General features: G+C 41.4%; 1 protein-coding gene across 2 annotated transcripts in view; it reads right to left on the minus strand.

Moving 5' to 3' along the window:
• znf423 (zinc finger protein 423) overlaps positions 1-24,797 on the minus strand; it is a 152,354-nt gene that overhangs the window by 122,150 nt on the left and 5,407 nt on the right. For both annotated transcript variants that reach the window (XM_030425491.1, XM_030425492.1), the window contains exon 2: positions 7,796-7,858. In XM_030425491.1, the coding sequence (XP_030281351.1) occupies positions 7,796-7,858 (63 nt within the window). The remainder of the gene's footprint in view (positions 1-7,795; positions 7,859-24,797) is intronic.

The raw sequence follows: 24,797 nt of genomic DNA on the forward strand, positions 1-24,797 counted from the left end.
TGCTCCTTAAAAAACAGCTTAAATATTTGAATCAATGACGGCAAAATGTTTCATTTCATCTATGGATTAAAAACTATATCACAGCAGTAGCTCTATAAAACTGTATATTAGTCCTTACTTTGAATGTCTGCGACAATTATGCATTCATGGACAAGGAATTGGCCCCCATGACATTCCAGAGAAAGTCGTTATATATATTATAGACTATTTTTAAGACAATTTCCATATGCAGGTGTCTGTGTCTGACAGCAGGCAACATCAGGCGAGGATGTGGAAAGAAGATGTTTTTTACACCGTGTGTCTCTAGAGGAAAAGAAAGAAGCAATATTTATGGATGTACCCACCAGCCTCAGTAACCTGAGGACAATGGGCTGTTTATTAACAGATACAAATATAAATATATAAATGGATACCTCTGGAATAATGAGGTCACTTTGCATATCTGGAGGAAAGATATATGCAGGTGGTGTGTGTGTGTGTGTGTGTGTGTGTGTGTGTGTGTGTGTCTTGTACTGGTGCATGTGTGTGTTTGTGTGCACCCTGGGTAATTAGATAAAGAGAAGTGAATTAGCAGAGTCCACAGTGCAGAATGATGTTACACAGCCTAACCACGCCTAGCTGAGACCCACTAATCACCGCTCGTTAGGCTTAAAGAGGAAGAGTATGTGTGGATGTTTGTGTGTGTTCATTGCATGGGTGTGTTTGATAGTTGTGTGCTTTCTCTCATTACCCATGTTAGAATGAGTTCATTGAGGTAATTAGTGAGCTAAATGATAATAAGCCCTCAACATACTGGATGAGAAAAGAGAGACAGAGCGAAAAAGACAGAGGTTCTGTGTCCTGCTGTGCTCAAGAAAAGTATGATATAAATTGATCAGAGAACCTTCAACACTGTACCCATGATGGATACATTCCATCCCAAATTCTGACTTTGGTTTAATGGTACAGTCATGAGTTGTTGCCAAGATAAGCTGGTGGCAACACAAGCTGGAACCAAGAATCCAACACACACAGTCAGCATGACCACCGTACTCTATATATCCTGCAGGAAGAAAAAAACTAGGGAACTAATGAACTCTGGGAAATGTTCCTGAACTACCCCAGGGTGATAGAAGTGCACTAAAAAGAGTGAGAGGGAGAGTTAAAGGAGAATAAAACATACTGTAATACTGCAAAGGTAAGGTAGTTATTCAAGTGTTAGATTTGGCAGCCCTGAGCTGGTACTGTGGCCTGTCTGGGACACACTCTGCAGCTCAGAGAGATGTATATCTGCAGGCCAGGCTGACATAAAACACACACACACACACACACACACACACACATACACACTGTGTAAGCCTAAAACAGGCATCAAAAGGTGGGAAAAAGTGTGTGTGCAGCTTCCAGCAGAATGTTTAGAAACCAAACAGGCCTGACACAAGGCTTTCATTCTGCTCCACACTGCACTTCATACTGGACCAGGATTCACAGGCACCTGGCTGGGCACCGCCACCTTCAGCAGGGCTACGAACCAGCCATGATGTTAATCTCAGTCCTGCATCACATGGCTTGCTTTGAGTGCCCAGTGGTCTACTATTTAAAGAAAAACACTACACTTCCAATAATTTGTTGTAATTGTCATGGTTTTATGTAAAGCGTCTTTGAGAGCTGTAAAAGCGCTGTATAAATAAAATGTATTATTATTATTATTATTATAAAACATGGAAATAAAACTGTGGAAAAAAATCTCCCCAGTAATACTCCCCAGTGCAATATTCTGCATCACTTTACTTTGATTAAACAAACTTCCACTCTTACATTGTATACACTGTATATGTTTGCTGTGATAAAGCAGTTTCAGTATATACTGTGAGTATACTGTGGCAGGAAAAATTAAATTGCAGCCCTAGACGTAGAGCAGGGTGATTAGATTTATCCAAAATTCTGTTAATGCACAAAATGTAAACGCAGATGGTGTCAGTATTCTATATCCATTACATTGTGCAATCAACATTACTCATAATGATACATTGAAGAACAAAACGTGTCTATTGCCAGTTTAAGCTACGACAATGTGCCCACAAAATTACTTTAAATCAATAGATTAAAACAGACAGTGGCTGGCTAGGTTTTCTGTTTTTAGCCGCAACAGTCCCATAAACTGCAACATTAATATTTAAACTCTAAGTGCATACGATGGGATCATGTAGGTTGCTAACTGGCTCTTGCTGTCTCATAGTGAATCTAACGGTCACATCTATGAGGACAGAGTGAAAGAATGACTCCACACACTGACCTGCACTCTCCGTTTGTTGACATACTTTCTATAAGTACCATCTGGTTGCAAGAGGTAAGGAAATTGGAGTTTATGGAAGAGTTCAGATTCTACCTCCCTATCAAATGTGACTGAAAACATCTCTAAATTCCATATTAAAGTTAGATGCTGCTGGTTTACTGTCAGTACAATGACTCACCTACCTGAGCTCAAACGTTGAGAAGTGGGCAGATAGAAAGAATGGTCACATTTGGCACATAGTGCACACTCAGACGCACACTGATACACACAGGCTGAACAGGTGCAGCTGGACACAACAACATAGGCCTGCTCGGCACCTCTCAGGAGAATGACTCCCCCACCCCTCTCTCACCCTCTGCCTCGCTTTGTTTGTGAGTGTGTGTGTGTGTGTGTGTGTGTGCGTGTGTGTGTGTGTTATGTGGCTATATAAAGAAGCCATCTCTCCTCACCTCCTCACCTCCTCCTCTCTGCCTCCCACCTCATGTTCTTTCCCCCACCATATCCTCTGAATGGGTGTGTGTGTGTGTGTGTGTGTGTGTGTGTGTGTGTGTGTGTGTGTGTGTGTGTGTGTGTCTGTGTGTGTGTGTCTGTGTGTGTGAGAGAGATTTCAAAATACAAGGCCTCCCTAACCCCTCGGGACAAGATCTGCTGAGCCACAGAGTACCAGTCGCACACAGATACACATTTACACAAGTATGTGTACACACCTACACACACACAGACCCCTGGGACGCACTGCAGCAAGGGAGAGCAGCACCCAACACCAATGTCTGGAAACAGGATGATGAAAGAGCCACTCACGTCATGGAAGGTAACAGAAAAGACAAACACACACACACAAACACAAACATGCATGCTGTATAGTGTATACACAGACACACAAAATCAGCCGGACATGCAATGCATAGATACACAGATCAGCAGAAAAGCACACTCGCAAACAAGTTGACAGCTGCTAACTTATTTGAATTTTTGGTGCACACACACACACACCAACAAAAAATGCACACAAACAAAGGGCTTAAATGCTTCAATACAGACAAAAACACAGATGCACTGTGCGCTGTCACAAGCAGGCAATAATAGTTTGCACACACACACACAAACACACATGCATACACACAGGAACTGTTTTCCTGTGGTAGCCTTGGGGAAATTAAAACTACATTATGGACCTCCAGAGGGTAGTGGTGAAAGAGGGATAGAGGAAGAGGTAAAGAGAGGCGAAAAAAGAAGAGAGAGAGGGGAGAAAGAGAGAGAGAAGGGCCAGTGTCCTGTTTTTCTCAGCTCTGGCCATCATGAAGATATTACAGTGAAGCAGGAGAACAGTGATGCAGCCTCTAATCTCCCTTCATTCTCTCACCTCTTCATCTGAAAAATATTCTTTTTACCTTTCCACTTTAACATTTACACACTCTATATTGTATATTAGAAAGAGGGAGAGAGAGACATTTTGTTATATTCTACCAATAAACCAGACACAAAGCCACGGTAAACTATACAGATGTGGTGCATCATTTCAACTAAACAACAACACAGCACATTCAGTGTATTTTCAGTAGTGAGATTCGTCTCCAACAATACACTGGATGACAAGAGCACGTGAACACACACACACAAACACACACACACACACACGCAGACAGACAGAACCTACATTACTGTCAGTTAACAGTCATGTTCTAACACACACATGTACACATTTACGTGATACTTTATATAATTCGAAAGGCTGAGGCAACTTTCTGGCTGGTCAGTCATGTCCCCACACACCCATGAACTCACACATACACATCCGCACACACACACACTCACATTCACACAGTTCTTGAGCTGTGAATAACAATAATGCAGTAAGGTCTCAGTTTCTCAGTCTCAGCTTGGGGACCTGACAACCCTTTTCCATGATGACTCACTGGCTCTATGTGACTCTGTGTGAATGTTGTCCAAAAGAAACAGCAAGTGTGTGTGTGAGTGTGTGAGTGTAGTCTTTAAAAGACTGTCAGACAAGACTTGAGGAAAACAACAAAAAGAGACAGAGAGGAGGATTTCATCACAGACACATGTATCTCTGATGTGCTACTTCTGCCTAGTTGGGCATGTGTCTCACCCCTGCCTGGTTTGTTCTCCAACAGTGAGGTCTGAGTGGACGATTCTTCAAAGCAGGTTCACTATGCTGCTACCTGCCCTTCCCAACAATCTTCATTTCCTTTCTCTATCCTTGGCAACATCTCTTTCTTCTCTTCCCTCAACACACTGGGGGAGCAAGGGAACAAGAGAGGAAACCAGGGAGGATGGGGACAAGTTGTTTTTCTTTCCCACTAAGGGGTGGCAGGGGCAGAGGGAGAGAGAGACACAGGGTGTTGGGGCACTTTCGGCCTCTGGAGGCTCCACTCTGGGGCACAAAGGCCAGGGAGCGGGAGGACGAGGAGAAAGGGAAAGGAGGAGAAGTTGAAAGTGGGAAGAATAGATCGGCTGGATGCTATTCCCTCCGAGTCACCCTCCCACCGCCCTCCGCCTTCCCTCCCGTGGGTCTTTCCAAACTCAACACACATTTTCCAGAAAAGTGAGAGAGACTCAGAAAGACACAGAGAGAGGGAGTAGACAAAGGATAGAGGAGGCGTAGAAGTTTGTTAATAGCAAGATAGGAAGGTATGTCTCTCCTTTTCTTTCTCTTTTTCCCTTTCTGTCTCTTCTCGTCCCGTCCTTGTCGACATCATCTCCGAGGGAGTAAAAGAAACAAGGTCTTTTGTCTTTGTAATCTGCTTGAATAAGGAATACACAGCAAGTCTCACTCCTTTCCCACGCACTATTTTAATATGAGCACAGTAAAAAAGTAAAAAAAGAAGAAAGTAAGGGATGGAAGAAGATAGACAGAGTGACAGTCAGTGAGAAAGAGAGATACTTAGGAAGGGAAAAAGAGAAAAGCATGCAGAGAAAGAGAGAAAAAGTGATGTTGAGGATGCTGGGACAGGGAATTGACGGTAAAACCAAAATTGAAAGAGTGGCTGAGTAAGGGAATATAGGACAGTGTGCTTTTATGGGAGGAAGAGTGTGAGATAGGTGTGTGTGCATGTGTGTGTGTCATGGGACTCTAGTTTCCTGCAGGAACTGACACACACAGCAGTTCTAGCGAGCCACCCAGGACCTCAGTCAGCACCCCCCTTAACATGCACACTCAGACACACACACACACACACACACACACACACACACACAGCGCCCCCGGAGAAGAGTTAGCACAGGTCTGAGGGGGGGGGGGGGGTAAGGATGGGAGGTTTTAATACGTCATAGACACCCCAAGGGTCATACTTTCCGATGCTTGTATCCCTGTAGAGCTGAACAGGAGACAGGGCAGGAGAGGGAGAGAGAGAGATAACTGCGTATTTACCACATTCAGCAGTATCTTATTTCTCTGTGGGGATCTAGTCAGGGGAAGTGTTTAACTGTTCTCTGATAGGCTGCAAACCAGAGCATAAAAACTAGCTGCAGCTGACAAACATCTACAGTAGTCAAACTGTTTTTGCCATGGTTTGGAAAATGTGGAATTTGATCTTAAACACTATGACACTATTTACCCTGAAATCTTTAGCTGGGCAAGTTTGGATCAAGATTAATCTATCACGCTCCGCAATATACTTTGCATGAAACTCATAGAGATGATGGTATTTAACTTCTCTATACTTCTGTTTCCAACTGTCACATAACCTCACTGATTAGAAGGTCCACGTCATGTAATTAAACCAGTAGAGTGATTTAACCAGCTAGATGCTGATTGGGTGAAAAAAAGGTCTCTGTACTGTATTCCGGTAGAGTAACTGAGGAGATATAATTAGATGACAAATGTATTCAGTGAAAAAGGGGACTGTATGTGACCATACACATGTGCCCATATGATAATACTTTATGAGTCACACACAACATCAATCTGGTCATTCTGTAAGTGTGAATTCTTACAGAACACACACATTCTTAAGATTAAACAAAAGTCATATTACTATTGTTGTTATTTTCTTTCTATTTGCACAAGTTTAGTGTTGAGGGAATACAAAGGTAATGGAAAGTAATCAAGTTACATTATACACATACTTATATTACACACTCATACTAATATTGTGATACTTGGATAATGTACCGACTACATTTTTTAAAACCATTTACAGAGGTTGTGTCCCCACTTTAGGGGTCCAGGCTTCAAGTCCAACCTATGTTCCTGGGCCAGATCAACAACCCCGAGTTACCAGCAGAAAAGCAATTTCCCAGATATGAAGCTGTCATAGCTGTGTATGATGGTAGACTGACTATCTTTACATTTTGGTCAATTGGATAGAAAAAAAAGAGATATTTTATCAAAAAAGGTAGTTAAGTAGGTAAGTTCATCATACTACTTTACAAAATTCTACTTTATGTACGAACCCATTTTTAGTGTTCAATAAATAAATCATTATATAATGTGGAAAACAGTTCAATAATCCTTCATAAATGCCTGGTCCAAAGTCCTGAGTGGGGAGTGTCTTTGACATTATCATTCTTATGACAATGTTTGCTTTAATGAACATATTTTACATATATCATTATATGCCTACTCTCACACAGGCCTGAAATTGTACTTTTTTGTCTAAAAAAATCTCGATGAATAAACCACATCCACTGAATCTATGTAACTGCTTTCCTTCTGTAGAGACACATAATATACATTATTTCTCATTTCATACATGAACTTCAGAGCACAATTGGTTCAGTTGTTTCTTTTCCATCAAGGCAAAAAGGGCGAGTGAGGATAATTTCAAATTTCCATCTCAGGGCAGAAACAAGCGAGAGAGATAGAAAGAGAAGAGATAGAAGATGGGAGGGAGAGGCAGACAGGGAGAAATGGAGCAGTTGGTTTGGAGAAACCACAAGGAAAAACAAAATCCAAGAAAAGAACAAAAAGAAAAGAAAAGCCCTACCATCTCTGACTTCCTCCCAGGATATCACCAGACCACAGAGAGTAGTGAAAAAGCACACAAATCTCTCTCCTACCCCCCTCCACCCATCTCTCTCTTTCTTCATATCCCCTTTGTCATCTTTCTTTCCATTCAGTCTGACTCCTGAGACCAGTGAGAGCTCGCTCTCGTTCCACATCACCCTCTCGTTCCTTCTTTCTCCCTTCAAATCTCTTCTTTTCTCTCTTACATGGGATTTCCCTCTCCTAATTCTTTCACCAATCCCTCCATCCTAATTCTTTTTTATGTTCACTTCATCTCTCCATCTTTCCCTCCATTTTCTCCTTGATATCCCCTCCGAGCAGGCCATTATAAACCATGTGGAATTGGTATTACAAATTGCGTGTGTATGTGTGTTTGTGTCTGAGAGATGTATAGACTTGAGCCTCTCGTGTGGATCTGACAGCTAGCTGGAACTCAATTACACTATCTGTGTGTGTGTGTGTGTGTGTGTGTGTGTGTGTGTGTGTGTGTGTGTGTGTGTGTGTGTGTGTGTGTGTGTGTGTGTGTGTGTGTGTGTACAGTATACACTAACCTGTCTGGACAGTTGATTCATCCCAGGTCCCTCCACACTCTGAGGACTCCCCTTCTTCTACCGCTGAGGAGGAAGAAAGAGGGAGAGAAAGACACATTTTACAGAACGGAATTTTTAAAATGTACTTTCAGCAAGAAAAATAGGGTGACATCTTGAGTCAGACTAAGACCATGACCAATAGACCAATATCATACTTGCAACTGTTTTCTTCTAGTAAAAATGCCAAACATGAATTTGCCTGAGCTTCTCAACTTTGAGAATTTTTTGCTTATCTTTTTGCTGATCATGTTTAAGTTTTAGACTGTTAGGTGGACAAATAAAGCTCCTTGATAACGGTACAGTAACTCTTTTAGGTATTTTCAGTATTTTATTACACAGTGGACCAAACAAATAATCAATTAATCAGGAAACAATCATCATAATCATTAATGGATATAATCATTAGTTGCAGCACCAATTTCATTTCAAAACAAATACATAATGGCAAAATGTAGACATCTGACACTTAATTATTTCTGGACAGCAGCTTAATTCTCTAAATAGTTTTTATGTTCCCACTCATCTCCCCAACTTTGGATTCAAAGTTCAAGCAGTCTCTGCAAACCATGGCCACTACATTGCAGCTTTATTGGAAACTTATGTGGTCTGCATGTACTGACCACTGCAAATGCTTATCCTCTGTAAATGTGTTATTTAAAATACCTAACAATAGACCAGGGAAACAACAAACACGCAGGTATTGACAAAGACAAGGTCCTGAGATCCCTCTGATACATGCACACAGAGCTGATCAGAGCTGGAATGTGACATTGACTTCCTGGGTACAACAGGAAAGAGGGAAGTACAGCTGGCACACAAACAGGAAATGGCTGGAGCCACCACACAATGGGGTTTCCTGTACATCCCCTCCCCACCACACAATTCCCCACTTTTCACTTACTCACCTCTGTCTCTGATCTCTCAAAATCATAGTTCTCATCCTGCCCCCAACCCCCCCACCTCACTCTTTATAACTCTCCTCATATTCCTCTCTCAACATCCTCATCAGCTCCCTCTTGACCAACCCCATCCTCACAATTAAAAAAAGACAAAAGCTCAAATGAAAACAAGAAGTTATACATCAGTGAAGTGTTCCCTCTAAAAGAAAAACAAACTGTTGAGCTATTCCTTGTTCCAGCTTAACCCCATATTTGGTGTTAAGCTGTGCTCACAGTCAAATATAAAAATAACTAAAAGCATATATATCTCCCTCATATGAAACTTATTTGAAAACATAACACTATGGACCACATGAGTCACATACTTCCTCACAAACAGACCCCAGACAGTTGAGATTGGAAGTCACACCTCCTCTACTCTAGTGCTCGACGGACCGCCTCAGGGCTGCTTGCTCAGCCCTCTCCTGTTCACAATGTACACCCATGACTGCATCCCATGACTGCACTCCCAGACGCTGAGAGAATTCAATTGAAAAGTATGCAGATGACACCACCATCATCAGCCGTATTGCAAACAACAATAAGAGTTAATACTGAGAGGAAATCAAGTGTTAGGCAGCAACTACCAATAAAGTGAAGTGATACACGCAGCAGAGCAGGTCTGCACTACAAAACTAACAGCCAGAAATGTGATGCTGAGGAACTGCATAAAAACAACCTAAAAGATATTTCATCTTCAATCCTTAGGTGCTCATGCAGCATCATCAAATATGCATCTATGCCAGTGTTGCCATAGATGCACATTGCACTGACCCACAATTAACAAGGACTGACTCCCCCTCCGTAATAACTAAAGAAGCAAACCTAGGTCAGAACTCAAGCATTTGGATCAGGTTTGGAATCTCCCTTCAAGTATCTGGGGCTGGAGCTGGTTCTAAGGGCCAGATGTGGACCACAGTGTGCTAATAACAGCCTAATGGATCCCTGGATAAACACATACGCACACACACTACAGCACACAGACATATGCACTCGAGACAGACCCACACAGGATTTTGACTTGAAGGCTGTGCATCTGCCTGAACAGAACCCAGCACGGATAGAGACCTCCCACCCTGACTAACATGTCTGCCAAACACAGCAGACAGAAACAGATGAGAGCATATATGGGAAGAGAAAAAACAGAAGAAAAACAAAGTACTTCCTCTAACCTATTATTCTCTAAAACACCTATAGCATATTATCCCACGATGAAGCCATGTTGTGGGTTGCATTATCAATACATTAGAGTGATACCTTCCGTACCTTCAAAGAAACGTAGCTGGAACTTGTGTATCGATACTGCAAGATGAGAACTGAAACCAATTCAAATGTACCGAAACGATATGCACCAATATATCAATAGTTCAACAACACTACACTCTACTAGGGCTTTTCCATTGCTACTTTAGGCTGAGTTGAGCCAAACCATGCTGCACTGGTTTCCATTACCAATTTAAACACAATGAGTTGTGCCATCTCCAGAGATCTCCACGCTCAACACGCAAGCAGGTTGCAGTGACTTCAAGTGAGAATTTCTCATCTACATCCATTTCAACTAATTTTGAAGTTATAAGTGGTAGATGCCAAGCAAAATCATAACAACAGCCTGAAAAACCACAATGAAAAGTGGTTGAATATAGCAACGACTATTGCTCAGTGCAATAGTAAACAATACTAAAAACGAGCACGTCATCAGTTAAAGACACGCCATCAAGCGGGTAGCCCTGTTGTAAAAGAGATACAAATCCCTGCCGTGCTGGGCTAGCGTGTAAAGTCAAACCCAGTCAAGTCGAGCCACCATATGTAAATAGAAAGCAGGCTTGCGAGAACATGATTCCCTTGTCTTGCTGTGAAAGGGATTTTCTGTGTTTCTCCTTGATAAAACCATGTTCTTTTGGTAGTTATGAAGAGTTTTGGGGTGTTATAGAAAGACCTAGATGTACTGCCTCTGAAAAAGACCATTTTGCCTGATAAGACTGCTGGGAATACAGTGTGTTTCATTAGCCAAGCACACATAGCTTTATTTAGATTCCCCTATCCTCCCTCTGTCCCCCCTCAGAGACATGCAGACACTGTTACTGTGAACCCTGCACACACCAGGGGGTCGGTGGAGGGTGTGTGTGTGTGGTTGTGTGGGAAGGGCTGAGCATGCTCACACGTACTGTATGAGTGGAGGGAGGGAGAATTTAAGTGGATGTTTGAGTGTGTGCAAGAGAGGGAGAGAGAGAGAGAGAGAGAGAGAGAGAGAGAGAGAGAGAGTGAGTGTGTGTGTGTGTGTGTGTGTGTGTGTGTGTGTGTGTGTGTGTGTGTGTGTGTGTGTGTGTGTGTGTGTGTGTGTGTGTGTGCGCGCATGTGTACACCATTAGGAAAACATGTACTTAAGGAGAGACCTAAAATATGTCTGTACGGAAAAATACAGCATTTAAGGCATCCAATGAAAATTCCACAAGTGTGTGTTGCTCAATCTATTTCTCCCTTCAGGACCATCGCGTCCTTTGACTCTCAGACCCCCTGTTAAAAAAATGGAAATTGGCACCATCAGCCAATTAACTACTACCAGAGTTTCATATAGGGGCTCACAAACTATCCCCTCAAGTAGGTTATTATATTTAGGGTACAATGAGTTAAGGGATATTATATGGGCAACTCTTTCAACAAAAATACTGCCCATTTTCTGGATGAGGTTTTGTCATATTTAGGATGATATCTGAAGTTGTTCTGTGTTATGTTTAGCTGTGGCAAAAATTTAAAAGTTCATCAGGACAATCATTTGCCCCACCTGTAGTGTGTCCTTTGGTGTGATGCACATAGTTGTTTGCACCTGTTCCTTCTGAGAAGACTTCTAAGTCTGGACTGTGGAAATGTATAGACTTTTTGTGTGATAAAACTTTAAATTATATAAAACACAATATAATTTATAAAAACACCACATTGTTCTCTTCTTACAGGCTGATTGACACTTCACTATCTCAGCAGAAGTAGCTGAATCTGGTGAATTTGAATATTTACAATATTAATAGTGAAATAATACAAACTCAGAAATATTAATTTTTTCCATAACTGAATAAAAAAGCTATTCTCAGGGGAACAAGGTGGTGGCAAGATGCACCAAATATAAACAAAGTAAAACAATATGAAATTGTGTCATTCCTTAAGGTCAGTTTGTTTATTACGTTTATTCAGTCATGAAAACAAAGATAGTTCATGTATTTTATTTGTTTGTGTAGAGTCAGTCATTACACATCTTTCTCTTCTGATTTTCTTCCCCAATACTAGATTGTGCACCATGAAGATCTACCATTAAAACTTGACAATATACAAAACATTTCACTAAAATCAACATTATTAACCTTTGACTAACCTAATTTTGTGACGTTGGTATGTCTAGTTCATTAACAACCCTTCACTAAACCAAAAACTACAGAGAATTAACTCAGGTTCATAGGTGTATACAAGACAAATAACTGATTTCATTTGATATTACCCAGGGCAACATAACATGTCTAAATACATATAAACACAAAGACACACACGTAGAAGTAGCATTACTGTAAGCAAGCCAATAATTATTGAGACAGCAGAGGCCTACAGATCAAACAATCTGCCTCAACAACATCACATACACAAACAAACAAAAACCCCGAAGCATGATATATATGTGAGTGCGTGTGACACAAAGCAAACAAGACACTACGGGGAATACTCGGAGCATCTATACACATTTGTGCGCACACATTACAATCAAGCATTGCCTCTGCTGCTGCTTTTAGTTAAGCCCTGAGAAACCTTAGAGTCTATCAATTGAGTGCTTTTAGATGTGTGTTTCAACAAATACACCAAATGTATTTACTGTTAATGAGAACAGTCAAGAAGTGTTTTAGCTGGGAGTGGGGTATGCTTTGTAGTTGGGCATACTTTGAGCCTGTATTCCTCATCAAGGTATTGTAGTACCTCTCATAAATACAGTATGAATATAAACACAGACTGTCTGTATTTATTTTTCAGCCTGGATCTGAAGATGACATGAATGTCAAAGACAAGGGCCGATGTGTTGTTTGGTTGTCACACTATTTTTGGATCATGCTACTGACATGATACATGTCATCAGACAGAGTTTTGGACATCTGTCTAAAGATCAGTTCATTGAGGAGGGATTGTCGAATTGGGGACAAAAACTGTGTGCCCAGTTAAGAAAAAGCTTATTCCTGAGTCAGTGGTTAAGTTTAGATTTAGGGTTAAGGGTTAAGGTAAGAGTAAGTCTCCAGGAAATAAATGTGATTCTATGTTAAGTCCTCAAAAGTGACACAAATCATTATGAGCTACTGAAGTTATAAGCATATAAACAGCAGCACACAAGACTCCACATAATCCATTCTGTGCAAACACCAATAACAATCAGATGCAAACACTCTCACACACACACATACACACACACACACACACACACACACACACACACACACACACACACACACACACACACACACACACACACACACACACACACACTTTCAAGCATGTACACAAACAGTAACCCGCAAAACAAATGGCAATACATAACACACACACTTAACACTCTTTTCTGTAATGTAATGGGTTACTACAGTTCCTAAGACAGATTCAAAATCACACCAGTGCATCCACAGCAACACAGTAACTATTGTGTACGCACACAAACTGCATCATCTGTGTCAACATTTGAAAGCCCACATAAGTAATAATATGTAAGAAATAATGGTGCCAGAGTGCAATTGTGGCACTTGCTTAATTGAAGTACACTGTTCATGCCACTTCTTGCATTCAATTATTACTTTTATATGTGATTAAGGCAGAGTCTGTACTGGTTTAGATTAATGGTTGAGTCATCCACGACTGCTTGCAGAATACAAGAGGATCCTTCTCTTTCAGGTGATTGAACACCTGTAAGCATATTACAGTCCAGCAATGATATGCGAGTCCCACCTGTAGTCTCTAATTTTAGCACTGCACTGCAAACATTTACACTTGGGTTTAAGACTGAGGGCAATTAATTACATTTTCCGACACCTGAAGCACCTGAATCTAGAAAAGAAGGCCTTTTGTTCTACTAACTGCTAAGCTATTCCACGCTATTCTTACAACATATATATTTGAAGTTTAAGTGGCATCCTCAAAAAAATCCTCACTGTGGGTGATAGAGCTACGCATTATATGCTCTATCCACTCCCAGTCCTCTAAAACGCATCTTTATTCTGTGTGGAAAAGAGGTTTATGACCTGCTTCTATGACTTGACAATGAATGATTTAAACCCCTGAAGAAGTTTGTTGTACCAGAATAAAGTACTCCTAATGGAAAAGCAGGTTAACTATACTAAAGTTGGCAGATAATGCCTCACGCACAACAGTGAGCTATGACTGTTTTGGCATGCTCCAATTAAAGTTTGAGACTACATCAGAGAGGAGAGGAGAGGAGAGGAGAATAAAAGGTCTTCCTCTGCATCATGATGTTGTTATCATAAACACATATTTACACAGTTGTTGTCAGTAATTATACACATGCACACACTCATAAACACTACTCCAAAGCAGCACACTGCACCTCTCCCTCCACGATCTCCTTTCTCTACTTCCATCTTTCCCTCCTGTAGTTACAGCCTCATCTATTTTCTTTCCTTCTCTCCCTCACTTACTTTTCTGTCTTCCCTTGTTCATAACCCACATCCCATAATCTTTCTTCATTATTTTCTCCCTCCCTCCGTCTCTTAACTGTTTCTCCACTGACCGATGCTCACTCTCCATGCTTTGTTCTACCATCCATCTTTCTCCTCACCCATTTTTGTTTTGTCCCTCTGTCTTTCCCTTCCTCTATCTCTCTTCTATCACATTCCCACTCACTTTCCTTCTATCTTTGTCTCACCCTCTTATCTGTCCCATGAAAGCACTTTTAGCCTCAATAAGAAAACCCTTTGTCTCTTTTCCTCCTAAACAACACATGCATGCACGCATGGTATCAGGGCCATTTATTCCCAAGGCAGCCTAAGGCTCTGGTGTTCCCAGTTCTCGTTGACGAACGGGTCACTCTGGCCAATCACGCATTGGCCGCGCGGCGCAAAGAGGCGGGATGTGGGTCAATTACCCAATGATACGCTGGTTCTTTTCCCAGAGGGGCAGGCTGATTGACAACTGGAGCTGGACAGAAGTCAAGAGGGTAATTGTCATCCGACTCTCTATCTCTCTTTATCTGTCCATCTCTCCTTCGCGTCCAAGACACTCAATTTCTCTTCCTTCCTCCTCCCTTTCTGTCTCCCCCACTCATCCCCTCTTATTTCCCCTCTCCAACCCACTTCATAGCCGCCACCTCCCCTCCCCAACCCGCCGTCTCCCTATAGCTCCAAGGGGACTCTCTCATTGGCTGCCCTCCCTGTCCCTCAGGAACGACTTTGTGACGCTACTGGCCAAGAGCTGATGCCAATCTCCATCCGCAGCCCGCCCCCTGGGAGCCCCAATAACTTCAATGGCCTGTGTCAAGCACATACACACACATAAGCAAGCACTTCTAGCCAGGGGACAGGGACAGAAGCTGATTAACCAAATACTTTTATCAGCAGTAAAACCGCTCTCTCTGCCTGCCTGCATTCTGAACAAAACAGCCTTAAAACACATAAACACACAAGCAGACACACATCCCAAGCACTGAGCCATTGGCCAGAAACACCAGGCTAGTCTGGGGTTTGGGACAGTGTCAGTGTGTGTGCATGCACGCTTTTGTTTGTGGGAGTGTGTGTAAAGGGACAGGGGTAGCAGAGGGCTTAGATGGATGGCAGAGAGAAAGAACAACAACCACACAAAGCCTGGCGGACAAGCTTCATCGCTCTCTCTATCTTTCTCATTCTGCCGGCTCCCTTTTCTACTCTTCCCTCTCTTTTCTCTTTTTCCTCCTCTCTTTTGATCCAGAATGTTTCTACTGTACTATCTGATTTGGTTTACATACTTTTCCTATTGTTATTCTTTTCCCTTCAGCCTTGACTACATTTTCTTCGCATCACTTTTTAGTCTGTACTACCAACACAGCTATCCTCATCTCTTCACCCACTTTGCTCCTCACACCTTCTCTTTTGTTTCTTGGACTTTATGAGGTCATTGTGGTTTTAAACCATGCTGTGCTGTCCCACTGCGTTGCTATGCAACCTCCCCAACATCCCCAAATTTACCCCTAACACAGTATAACATAAACACACATGCTCTCTCGCTTTCTCTTACACAAGAAGGTGGCTACACATCCCAAAGGCTTTTGTTAAAAAAATATATATATGGATGCAGAGATGTGATGATCTGACAGATCATATTTTTTTAACTCCAGTGTGCTAATCCTACTTGTATAGTAGATCTAACAAGCACATAGACACAAACATCTGCATGTAATGTACATACAGTTAGCTGTAAACAAAAACATGAAACACACACATCACAGCAGCTTATTACACACAACAAATTCACCTTTCTTAACATAGAGAGAGCAGAACGCTCACTCAAACAAGCGCAGAGTTTATGTTCTGGGCCAAACAACACAGCTTGAGATTAAAGAGCCTCTCTGATCTGACATTTGTTTTTCTGTCTGTCAGAGAGAGTGTGGCAGGAAAAGGAATCAATAGCAGGGGCGCGGGGAGGAAAGGAAAGAAAAGAGAGTGAGGAGTAAAGGGGGAAGTGTGAAGTAAGATGTAGGAAGGAAATGGAAGTCAGAGGAGGAGAGCAAACGAGGGGATGAAAGCACCAGTGAGGAGAAAGATGAGAGGTGAAGGAGGGCAGCGAGGACAGACATAAGGAGTAGGACAGAGAGAGAAGAGAGGGCAGGAGGAGAGGGAAAGCATTCCTCTGGAGTACCTCGACTCTGGGGAGGGCTCCAGAAATAACTGAACTAGAAGTTTCCCCCAGCAGCATACCACTCACCATAACAGACTGGGACACACACAAGTCAAATAAAAGGCACCAAGTTCACCATCAGAAGACAGAGCTTCAGTGTGAACACAGACTCAAATGTCGTCAAGAACAGCTGAGACAAATTATGGGGTATAGCAGTTATCTTGCGTGCATATACACAGAGTACATGAACAGTAAGAGCAGTGCGGGCTGGAGGGTGGAGGGGAGGGGTACATAATTGCCTTCTCTTGTAGTACAGGCTTGGGAGTGCTTTTTGACTGAAGACACCGATTTCACGCTAAGGCATTATTTAGCTTGATACAAACTTGATTAGGCTTTACAGGAGGAGGGAGAAAGAGAGCAAGACAGTGAGACAGAGAGGAAAAGGGAAATAAACAGCTTTGTGTCATGCCGCATCGCTGGCGGAGAGATTAACTTGCTCGTCACGCTCCTTCTGGGAGTAACAAGAAAAATATACACACAGCGCGTGTGTGTGCTCGGAGCGTGGCTGCTTGTTTGTTTGTTTGAGTAGATGTATAATCATGGGTCCAAAAAATGCAGTTTTCATTTTTCAAATTAACTTTTTTCAAGGAAATATGTAATATTTGTTGCAACTTATATTAAACTGAGGTTAAAGTAGGCTTTGGTTCAAGTGTATCACCTAAGGGTTCAAATTCAAGGTTCCATTTTTAAGACTTTTGCTTGTATTGCCTAGCAACAGATTTTAGACCCAAGGAGACAAGGAAATCGATCAGCTAAGGCTTGAAAAATAGGAATGTCTTAATTACTATCTTCATTTTAGAGGAGAGGAGAGGAGAGGAGAGGAGAGGAGAGGAGAGGAGAGGAGAGGAGAGGAGAGGAGAGGAGAGGAGAGGATGTGCTTGTCCCTAGACTGCTTATCAACTTGGAGTCTATGGCTGACAGTACTTCTGCATTTTTAAAATTAGCCTGTACTGACCAACACACACACACACACACACACACACACACACACACACACACCTTAAAACCAACCTCAACATGCAATCTCTTATTCTCTTTCTGATATTCCTCCAACACTATCTCTCCATTTCATTTTCTTGATACAGGCATGAAGCTTTTATTAGGGACCAGAGTTACAAGAGAACAGACAGACACACACACACACACACACACACACACACACACACACGCACACACAAATGCACACACAAGACCACATCTTCTCGTGCTGTTGTTTCAGCACAATACAAGTAAAGTCACTCTGGCTTTTCTCCACCTGCTTGTGCAGTCATAGAAGAGCATGTTTGCCCTTCCAACTTCTGAAAGTCCGTTCTAAAATTGATTGATCTTGAGATCATGTAGACAAAAAAACATAATGTACACAAAATTATTTAACCTTGGACACTTTTAAAAAAGAAGCGGCAGAACTTGTATGCATGTTGGAGTAACATTTCCACGTCTGTCTGAATTCAAGCATTCTGCTACAATGACTGGAATACTAAAATTAGCATACTGCCTGATTCTTATCGTAATACCGTGTCAAACACCACTCTTTAGCTCAGTGCATACTGTATAATACAGTGTAAAACAATGAATGTTGACTTCTATGTTAGTTTAGTTTAATCTATTTTTGCTCTTTCAAGTGTTTCAAAATACTTATAAATATTACATGTACAATCAGCTAGGGGGCTCATTCATGTCCTCTGCTAATATTTACATAGAAAATATAGACTAGTTTAGACTGAAACAGACCAAACAGACTGAATCTGCTGAAGGGTGCCACAAAGAGAATATGGATTAAGTAACAAAATGGGTCATAATTAAATTGATCATTTGGAAAGAAATTTTGATTAAATATTGAAGATTATATGATAGGATATTAAATAGACGATTTCTTATTATTTTTCACACTATGTGTTCTCTCTCATCCAGCATGGACCCTCGCTCTGCCCCGCTCTGCCTCACTCTCGCACTCTCTCACTTTCTCCTGGTCTTTCTCGCTCCATTGTGTGTCTCACAGCGGGGCACCCTTGCCTTTTGACTGGGAAGTGAATAAAAAGGAGTTAGAAAAACCAACTGAAGACTCGAGCCCTAAAAAGAAGCATTGGTAGGTCTATAGCAGGGCGCACTACAAAGACACGGCAGACTGTCCAATAAAAAAGGAACACAACACAAGCAGCTTGTTCTGTTGAAGACTCCACGCTCTGAGGACAATGCACATTAGTCTGGGTCCATAGTGTGTAGTGTGTGTGTGTGTGTGTGTGCGCACACATGTAAGCACTGGGAGAAAAAAGCAAGTAGACTGATTGACAGTGGTATTCAGACCGAGCAGTATGTGTAAAAAGTTTTACATATTAATATTGGTAGACATACTTTTCACTTTTTTAAAGTTAATTCCCCTGCCAAATAAAGATATTTGGAGAGAAAAACAACTGGTTTCAGAAAGAAAAAACAAATTCATAAAAGAACAAGTTTTGTCTGTAAACTGAGACTCGACCAGTAACTTTTGACCCGACCTGCCTCAAACTCAGGAGGTTATGCGGGGTCAGATCAGAGGGCATAAAGATCTATGAGTGCACACACACACAAAGATTTCCCATTTCCCAAAAGTCACCCTTTCATCAACAGCAGTATGTGTGTGTGTGTGTGTGTGTGTGTGTGTGTGGGTGTGTGTGTGTGTGTGTGTGTGTGTGTGTGTGTGTGTGTGTGTGTGGGAGGGAGGGTAGTCTAAATATATTATGCATCAGCAAGGTGTGCAGAGGGACATTGCTAATTGCCCCCACCACTAATGTTTAATGTACAGAATAGGAAGGAGAAGGAAGGGGGGAGGGATTGCTAGAGGGAGGAAGGAGTGATGGGACGAAATTCATGAGGCTGCAGGGGAGGGGCCGAGGGAAGAGTTATGTTCAAAATAGTAAGCTACTGTTCCTGTTCCCACATCAGTTCCACATCATTTATCACAGATATGGATGCCTGCTGGCCAGATCCACATCATGATCTTGCAAGCGAAATTCTTGCTGCTCCAAAGTGTTGAAAAAACCTCCTAAAGCTACAAAAATGTAAATAACGATGATTAATTAAAAATAATAAGCATTATTATTATTATTATTATTATTATTATTATTATTATTATTATTATCATCATCATCATCATCATCATCATCATCATCATCATCATTATTATTATTATTATTATATTAGAATTAATATGAAGTGATTGTTCTCAGATAACAGGACCTCCCTGTTAACTGAGAACAATCACTTCATAGTATTTCTTTATCATGCAATCCTTTTTCATGCAAAAATTCCAGCAATTGCCAGCAAGCATATGCTTATTCTCCATTGTCGCATATCATTGTAATTTGCATCTCTTTTTGGATGATTAAAGAGAATTTTGGGACAAGTCAGCTTTTTTATGACATCATTCTGTGCTATGGTAACTTGTACATTATCGTATTTGACATAAAACACTAAATGAATGAATCAAAACGATATCAATAACCTAAATGAATCTTTAGCTGCTACACTAGCTAGGTATCCAATAAAACAACAGCCACCACAGGACAAACAACCCAAACCGTGAATCCAGACGTATTCACACTGGTATCCTCGGTGCGCCTAACTGTTTCCTTTAGGTGCACTAGTACGTAACTAAAGTATACCCAATAAAACAATTTGATTCAGTTTCTTTACACATGTAAATGTTTTTCTATATCTAATCACAGCACACGTAACAACAACATTGCTATGACCTCGATTGTTAAAAAAAAAGTTACAAAGTGCTGATGTTTCACATGATTGACAAACTCAAACATTACTGATATTTTGGGGTATTATAATTAGAGGTGTCCATCTTCACTGCCCCCACGATTCGATTCGATTACGATTCACCAGTCTACGATGCTATTCGATTCGATTCTACAATGCATCTTGATGCATCTCGATGCATTTCATCCTCAATTTTCTATATTACCACACATGGCTTTTTCATCAATTAACACAAACAGTCAGATAAATATGAACTCTTTATTTAGAAAGCTGGTTTTAAATTCAGATGTAAACAAATTTCACATGTTTTGTTACATTAAGTTGTAAAGAAAAATATGATTATAGGCCAAGCCTACAAACATGTGTTTTTCATTTTAATTTAATTTAATATTTAATTACCGTTAAATAGGACTCGGTGGCCACACTAGTCCATGAATCGCATGTGACTGCTACTCGGCAAGCTTCCCTCATTGAATTCATCACCTGGGCTTTTGGGTGACGGCACAACCGTGTCTGCAACTGTTTACCGAGATGGGATCTTGTACCGCGGTTCCACGGTCTTAACCAGCTGGCGAAACCTGGCGTTCATGAAGACTCTATAAGGCCGTAAGTCCTTCGCTATGAAAGCTCCTACACACCAAGTTATCCTCTGGGCTCTCTCGGACTTGGATGGCAACTTTCTCACGGACTCGTCGATCTTTGGCTGTGCTGGGTCATTCTGCGATTCAGAATCGTCCCATTATGCATCTCGATGCATCTTTGAATCGATTATTTTCTGCGCCCCTAATTATAATATAGACACTGTATATGCACACTACACACTGCGGGAAGTGCTGAACAAAGAAACAAACGTAATCTCTTCTTAAGATATGCTCATACACAAACCCACACATGCATAAGTAGCCTTGCAGGGAAACTTAGATGGGCCCATGTCCTCTGAGAGTATCTTGTGGTGGGGGGATACAGACTTGGCAAGCTAGGTCTGGATTGACTAAGTGTGTGTGCGTGTGTGTGCATGTGTATAGTCACACCAGCATCATCTTTCTCTTCTTAAAAGCTGAGGGCATGGCCATGCAAAGAGCTCAGCTACACTGTGCGTGTGTGCGTGTGTGTGTGTGTTTGTCCGTCTCCAGAGGGGTGGGTGTGTGTTAAGGTCCAGTGAGTTTGCAGCTGATAAACGAGGCTAGCTAAGCCGCTACAATGGCACAGTCCTGGCCCATGATGCACTGTTCTCACACACTCTGACACACACATGTATACACACAACCACACCATGCTGGCTGCTGATAAGGAGTTGTCGCTGGCATCCACACACCTCACTGTGGGACTTTCACCCTTTCTGGACACACACATGATTTCACAGACACATACACACCAGATGATATGACCTTCTCCCATCTATTATTCCAGACAAAACCTCATTTTCACCACACAATTTGATGAAGGAATGGTACTCAGTGCTTCCCAAAAAATGGCTGTGTACTTGTGACATGTTTTATAAAGCTGCCCGAAAAACACACCTTGTGTTTTAAATCTTTGCACAATTCTGCTGTCATAAAAACAGGTGAGCTGCGTCTGACAGAAGCTTGTTTATTATGTAGCCAATCAAAACCAACGCACATCAAATTAAATCGCATCAACCAGGTGCTTGTACAAGTGGGTAAAAAACAACGGCATTAGTAGGCCTACACTAAATAGTTGTGTTAGTGCGTTTACAGGAGGGATGTATGACCAGAGAGCGTGATAACAGATGGGAGGGGAAGAGCGAAGGCAAATTGTCCACTAGTTCATCTATCACTGATGGCGCCTTTCTCTCGGACAGATTAAAATAGTAAAAGTAGCCTATAAAATGCTAAGATAGGTCACATACTGCATACTCATCAAACTATCAACTGATACAGTATCTAAACTCAATTACACAACTGTACTTGTTTCTTTCCTACTTTAGATGATTTCTTACAGGCTTCCAAGGATTAAAAAAGATAATTTGATTGTAATAAAAAGGTATCATGAGTAGATACATAAGTGAAATCCAGTCAAATGTCTAATGTGAGAGAGAACACAAGACATGGACATGTACATTGAGTTGGAAGGAAAAAAGTGATGTAGCAAGGCCCTGATGATTTTTTTATTTTTTTTTTAATCAATTATTTTTTTCGTAAAGTTTCTTTTGGCTGGTCAGGCCAAAAAATTTTGATCCAGCTGAGGATCCTGTCTGGGACCTCCCGAGTTTTGACCTACTGTTTTCAGTGAGCCTTTTATACAGAAGATGTTTTGGCTCGCCGCAGTAGGACCAGTTCTGGTGTAACTAAAAACATTAATGATGACTGTGTGACAGCCAGCAAACTCTCACAATACCAGGACCCTGAAACTCAAGCAGCTAAATGGAATTCAGCTATCATTAATTGTATTGTTTACACCTGTCCTACTGTGACATGTCAAATGACCGACTCTACTTAGTTCTGTTCTACATTGATTGTATAGTCATTTGGTTCTAATTGAGTAGAGATCAACATGACTCCAATTACATTCAATGCATGGTACTGCTGGGCTCCACCAATCACATTAGCTTGTTCTGTTCCATTAAAAAAACAACTACAAAAAACTTGAATCCACCCCCTGCTGAGAAGTCAATGGAATTTCTAACAAAGCTCTGAGAAAGCCATTTAATGGTTCAGCAAGCTTTAATGCAAAGCCAATACAAGCTTTTAAACAGGAGTTACTTAATGTGGCTGTATGCACACTTCTTGCACAATGCATCAACACTATGTGTAGCTGCAAGTAGAACTGAAATAAGTTGTCAATAGCAGCAAAAAAGGGCCCTTCCAACATTTTACCATTCAGATACAACTGCAAAAAAACATTGTTGTCTTCGAGTAATCCAAGCCACATGTGTAGGGTCTCCGAGTTTTATAAGAGCCAGTTGTCCTATGAAAGTCTCTGTGCTCTGCCAAAGGGTGACATTAAAAAACGCTAATGCTAATGCCAGATGTAGAGAGAGAGGCAGAGAGAGAAAGAAGAAACAGACAGGAGAGTGAGGAAGTACAAGAAAAACAGGAGATTAACTGTACTGTACTAAATACACCACACATACAAATATTAGGATGAGTCAGCATCCTCACACATATGGCCTTCTGTTTGTACTGGTCAATTCTATTTTGCCTATGTGTGAGTATCATATTTAGATTCAGCAACCTCCAAATTGGCTTGTAACTTGATGACATTTCCCACCACAATTAATTTTTACCCACATTTGGCGGGTTGGCGGTTGTTAATTTCAAGTCTTGAGCAGTTAATTGACAATAACTTTAACTCCAGGCAATGAATAATTACTATCCCACAGTTTCTTATTACATTTAACTCACATACTTACAAGAATTACAGTGCAGCCCTAACCGACGTTTAAAAGGAGGATGATGTAGACTAAAGCTGAAATGATTCGTCCATTATTTCCATCACGATTTTGAGTAAAAATGCACAATATTTTTGGGCTTTTGCTTCTCCAGTGTGAGGATCTGCTGCTCTACCTCAGTTTACATTATAGGAAAGTGAGTGAGCTGAATACAGGCAAAAGGTTCTTAATAATTCAATTGAATCTGTTTACATAAGAAAAACTGTACACAAATTGGTGCAAGTTTGTGGAACCGAGAAAACTGTGGAGGGATGTGCAAACGAAAAGTAAAGATAGCAAAAGCAGCAGAAGGAGACTGAGTGGAAATGATGCCATTAGCATGGAAGAGTTTGGCTCAACACACACCAACAGCACACCAAACCTCCCCCATCTCTCCCTCTTGGTCAAAGGGCTCATTTGGCTCCACTGACTATAAACAACACTCTAAACAAACCAAATAAACGCTAAAACTAAGTGCTCCCTCTCTCCCCCCCTCCAATCTTCCCTGCACTCCTCCATCTCCCTGTCATATGCGCTCAACTCCCATTTAATGTCCTGCAAATGAAGCGGATTTATTAATGTGTAATTAAGTAATAATCATCACTACATAATGCATGAGAGACTCAAGGGGCCGAGAGCTGAGAGAGAGAGAGGGAGAGATAGGATAGTGAGGCTGCCAGAGCAGACAGAGAGAGGGAGATTTTCGCTGCCTCGCCTCGCTAAAGACACACATTAAAAACGGATTAATCCACTGAAATAATATTTTGATAAGAGAGAAGCTGTGCTCTCTCATTTCTTCTTCCCGCTCACCCCTCCTTTTCTCTCACCCCATCAGCTAGTTTCATGGCCCATCATCGCGCCATTAGTCCGTGTTCAATTAACAGACTGCAATTAGTCAAGTCCCCCCACTGTTAACAAGGTCTAATCACTGTAAAGGCTAGACTGGTCAAGTAAATCTATCAGAGGAACTCAGTCGCAGTGGTGC

Source organism: Sparus aurata, chromosome 8, assembly GCF_900880675.1.
Source record: "Sparus aurata chromosome 8, fSpaAur1.1, whole genome shotgun sequence".
NCBI classification, from domain to species: Eukaryota; Metazoa; Chordata; class Actinopteri; order Spariformes; family Sparidae; genus Sparus; species Sparus aurata.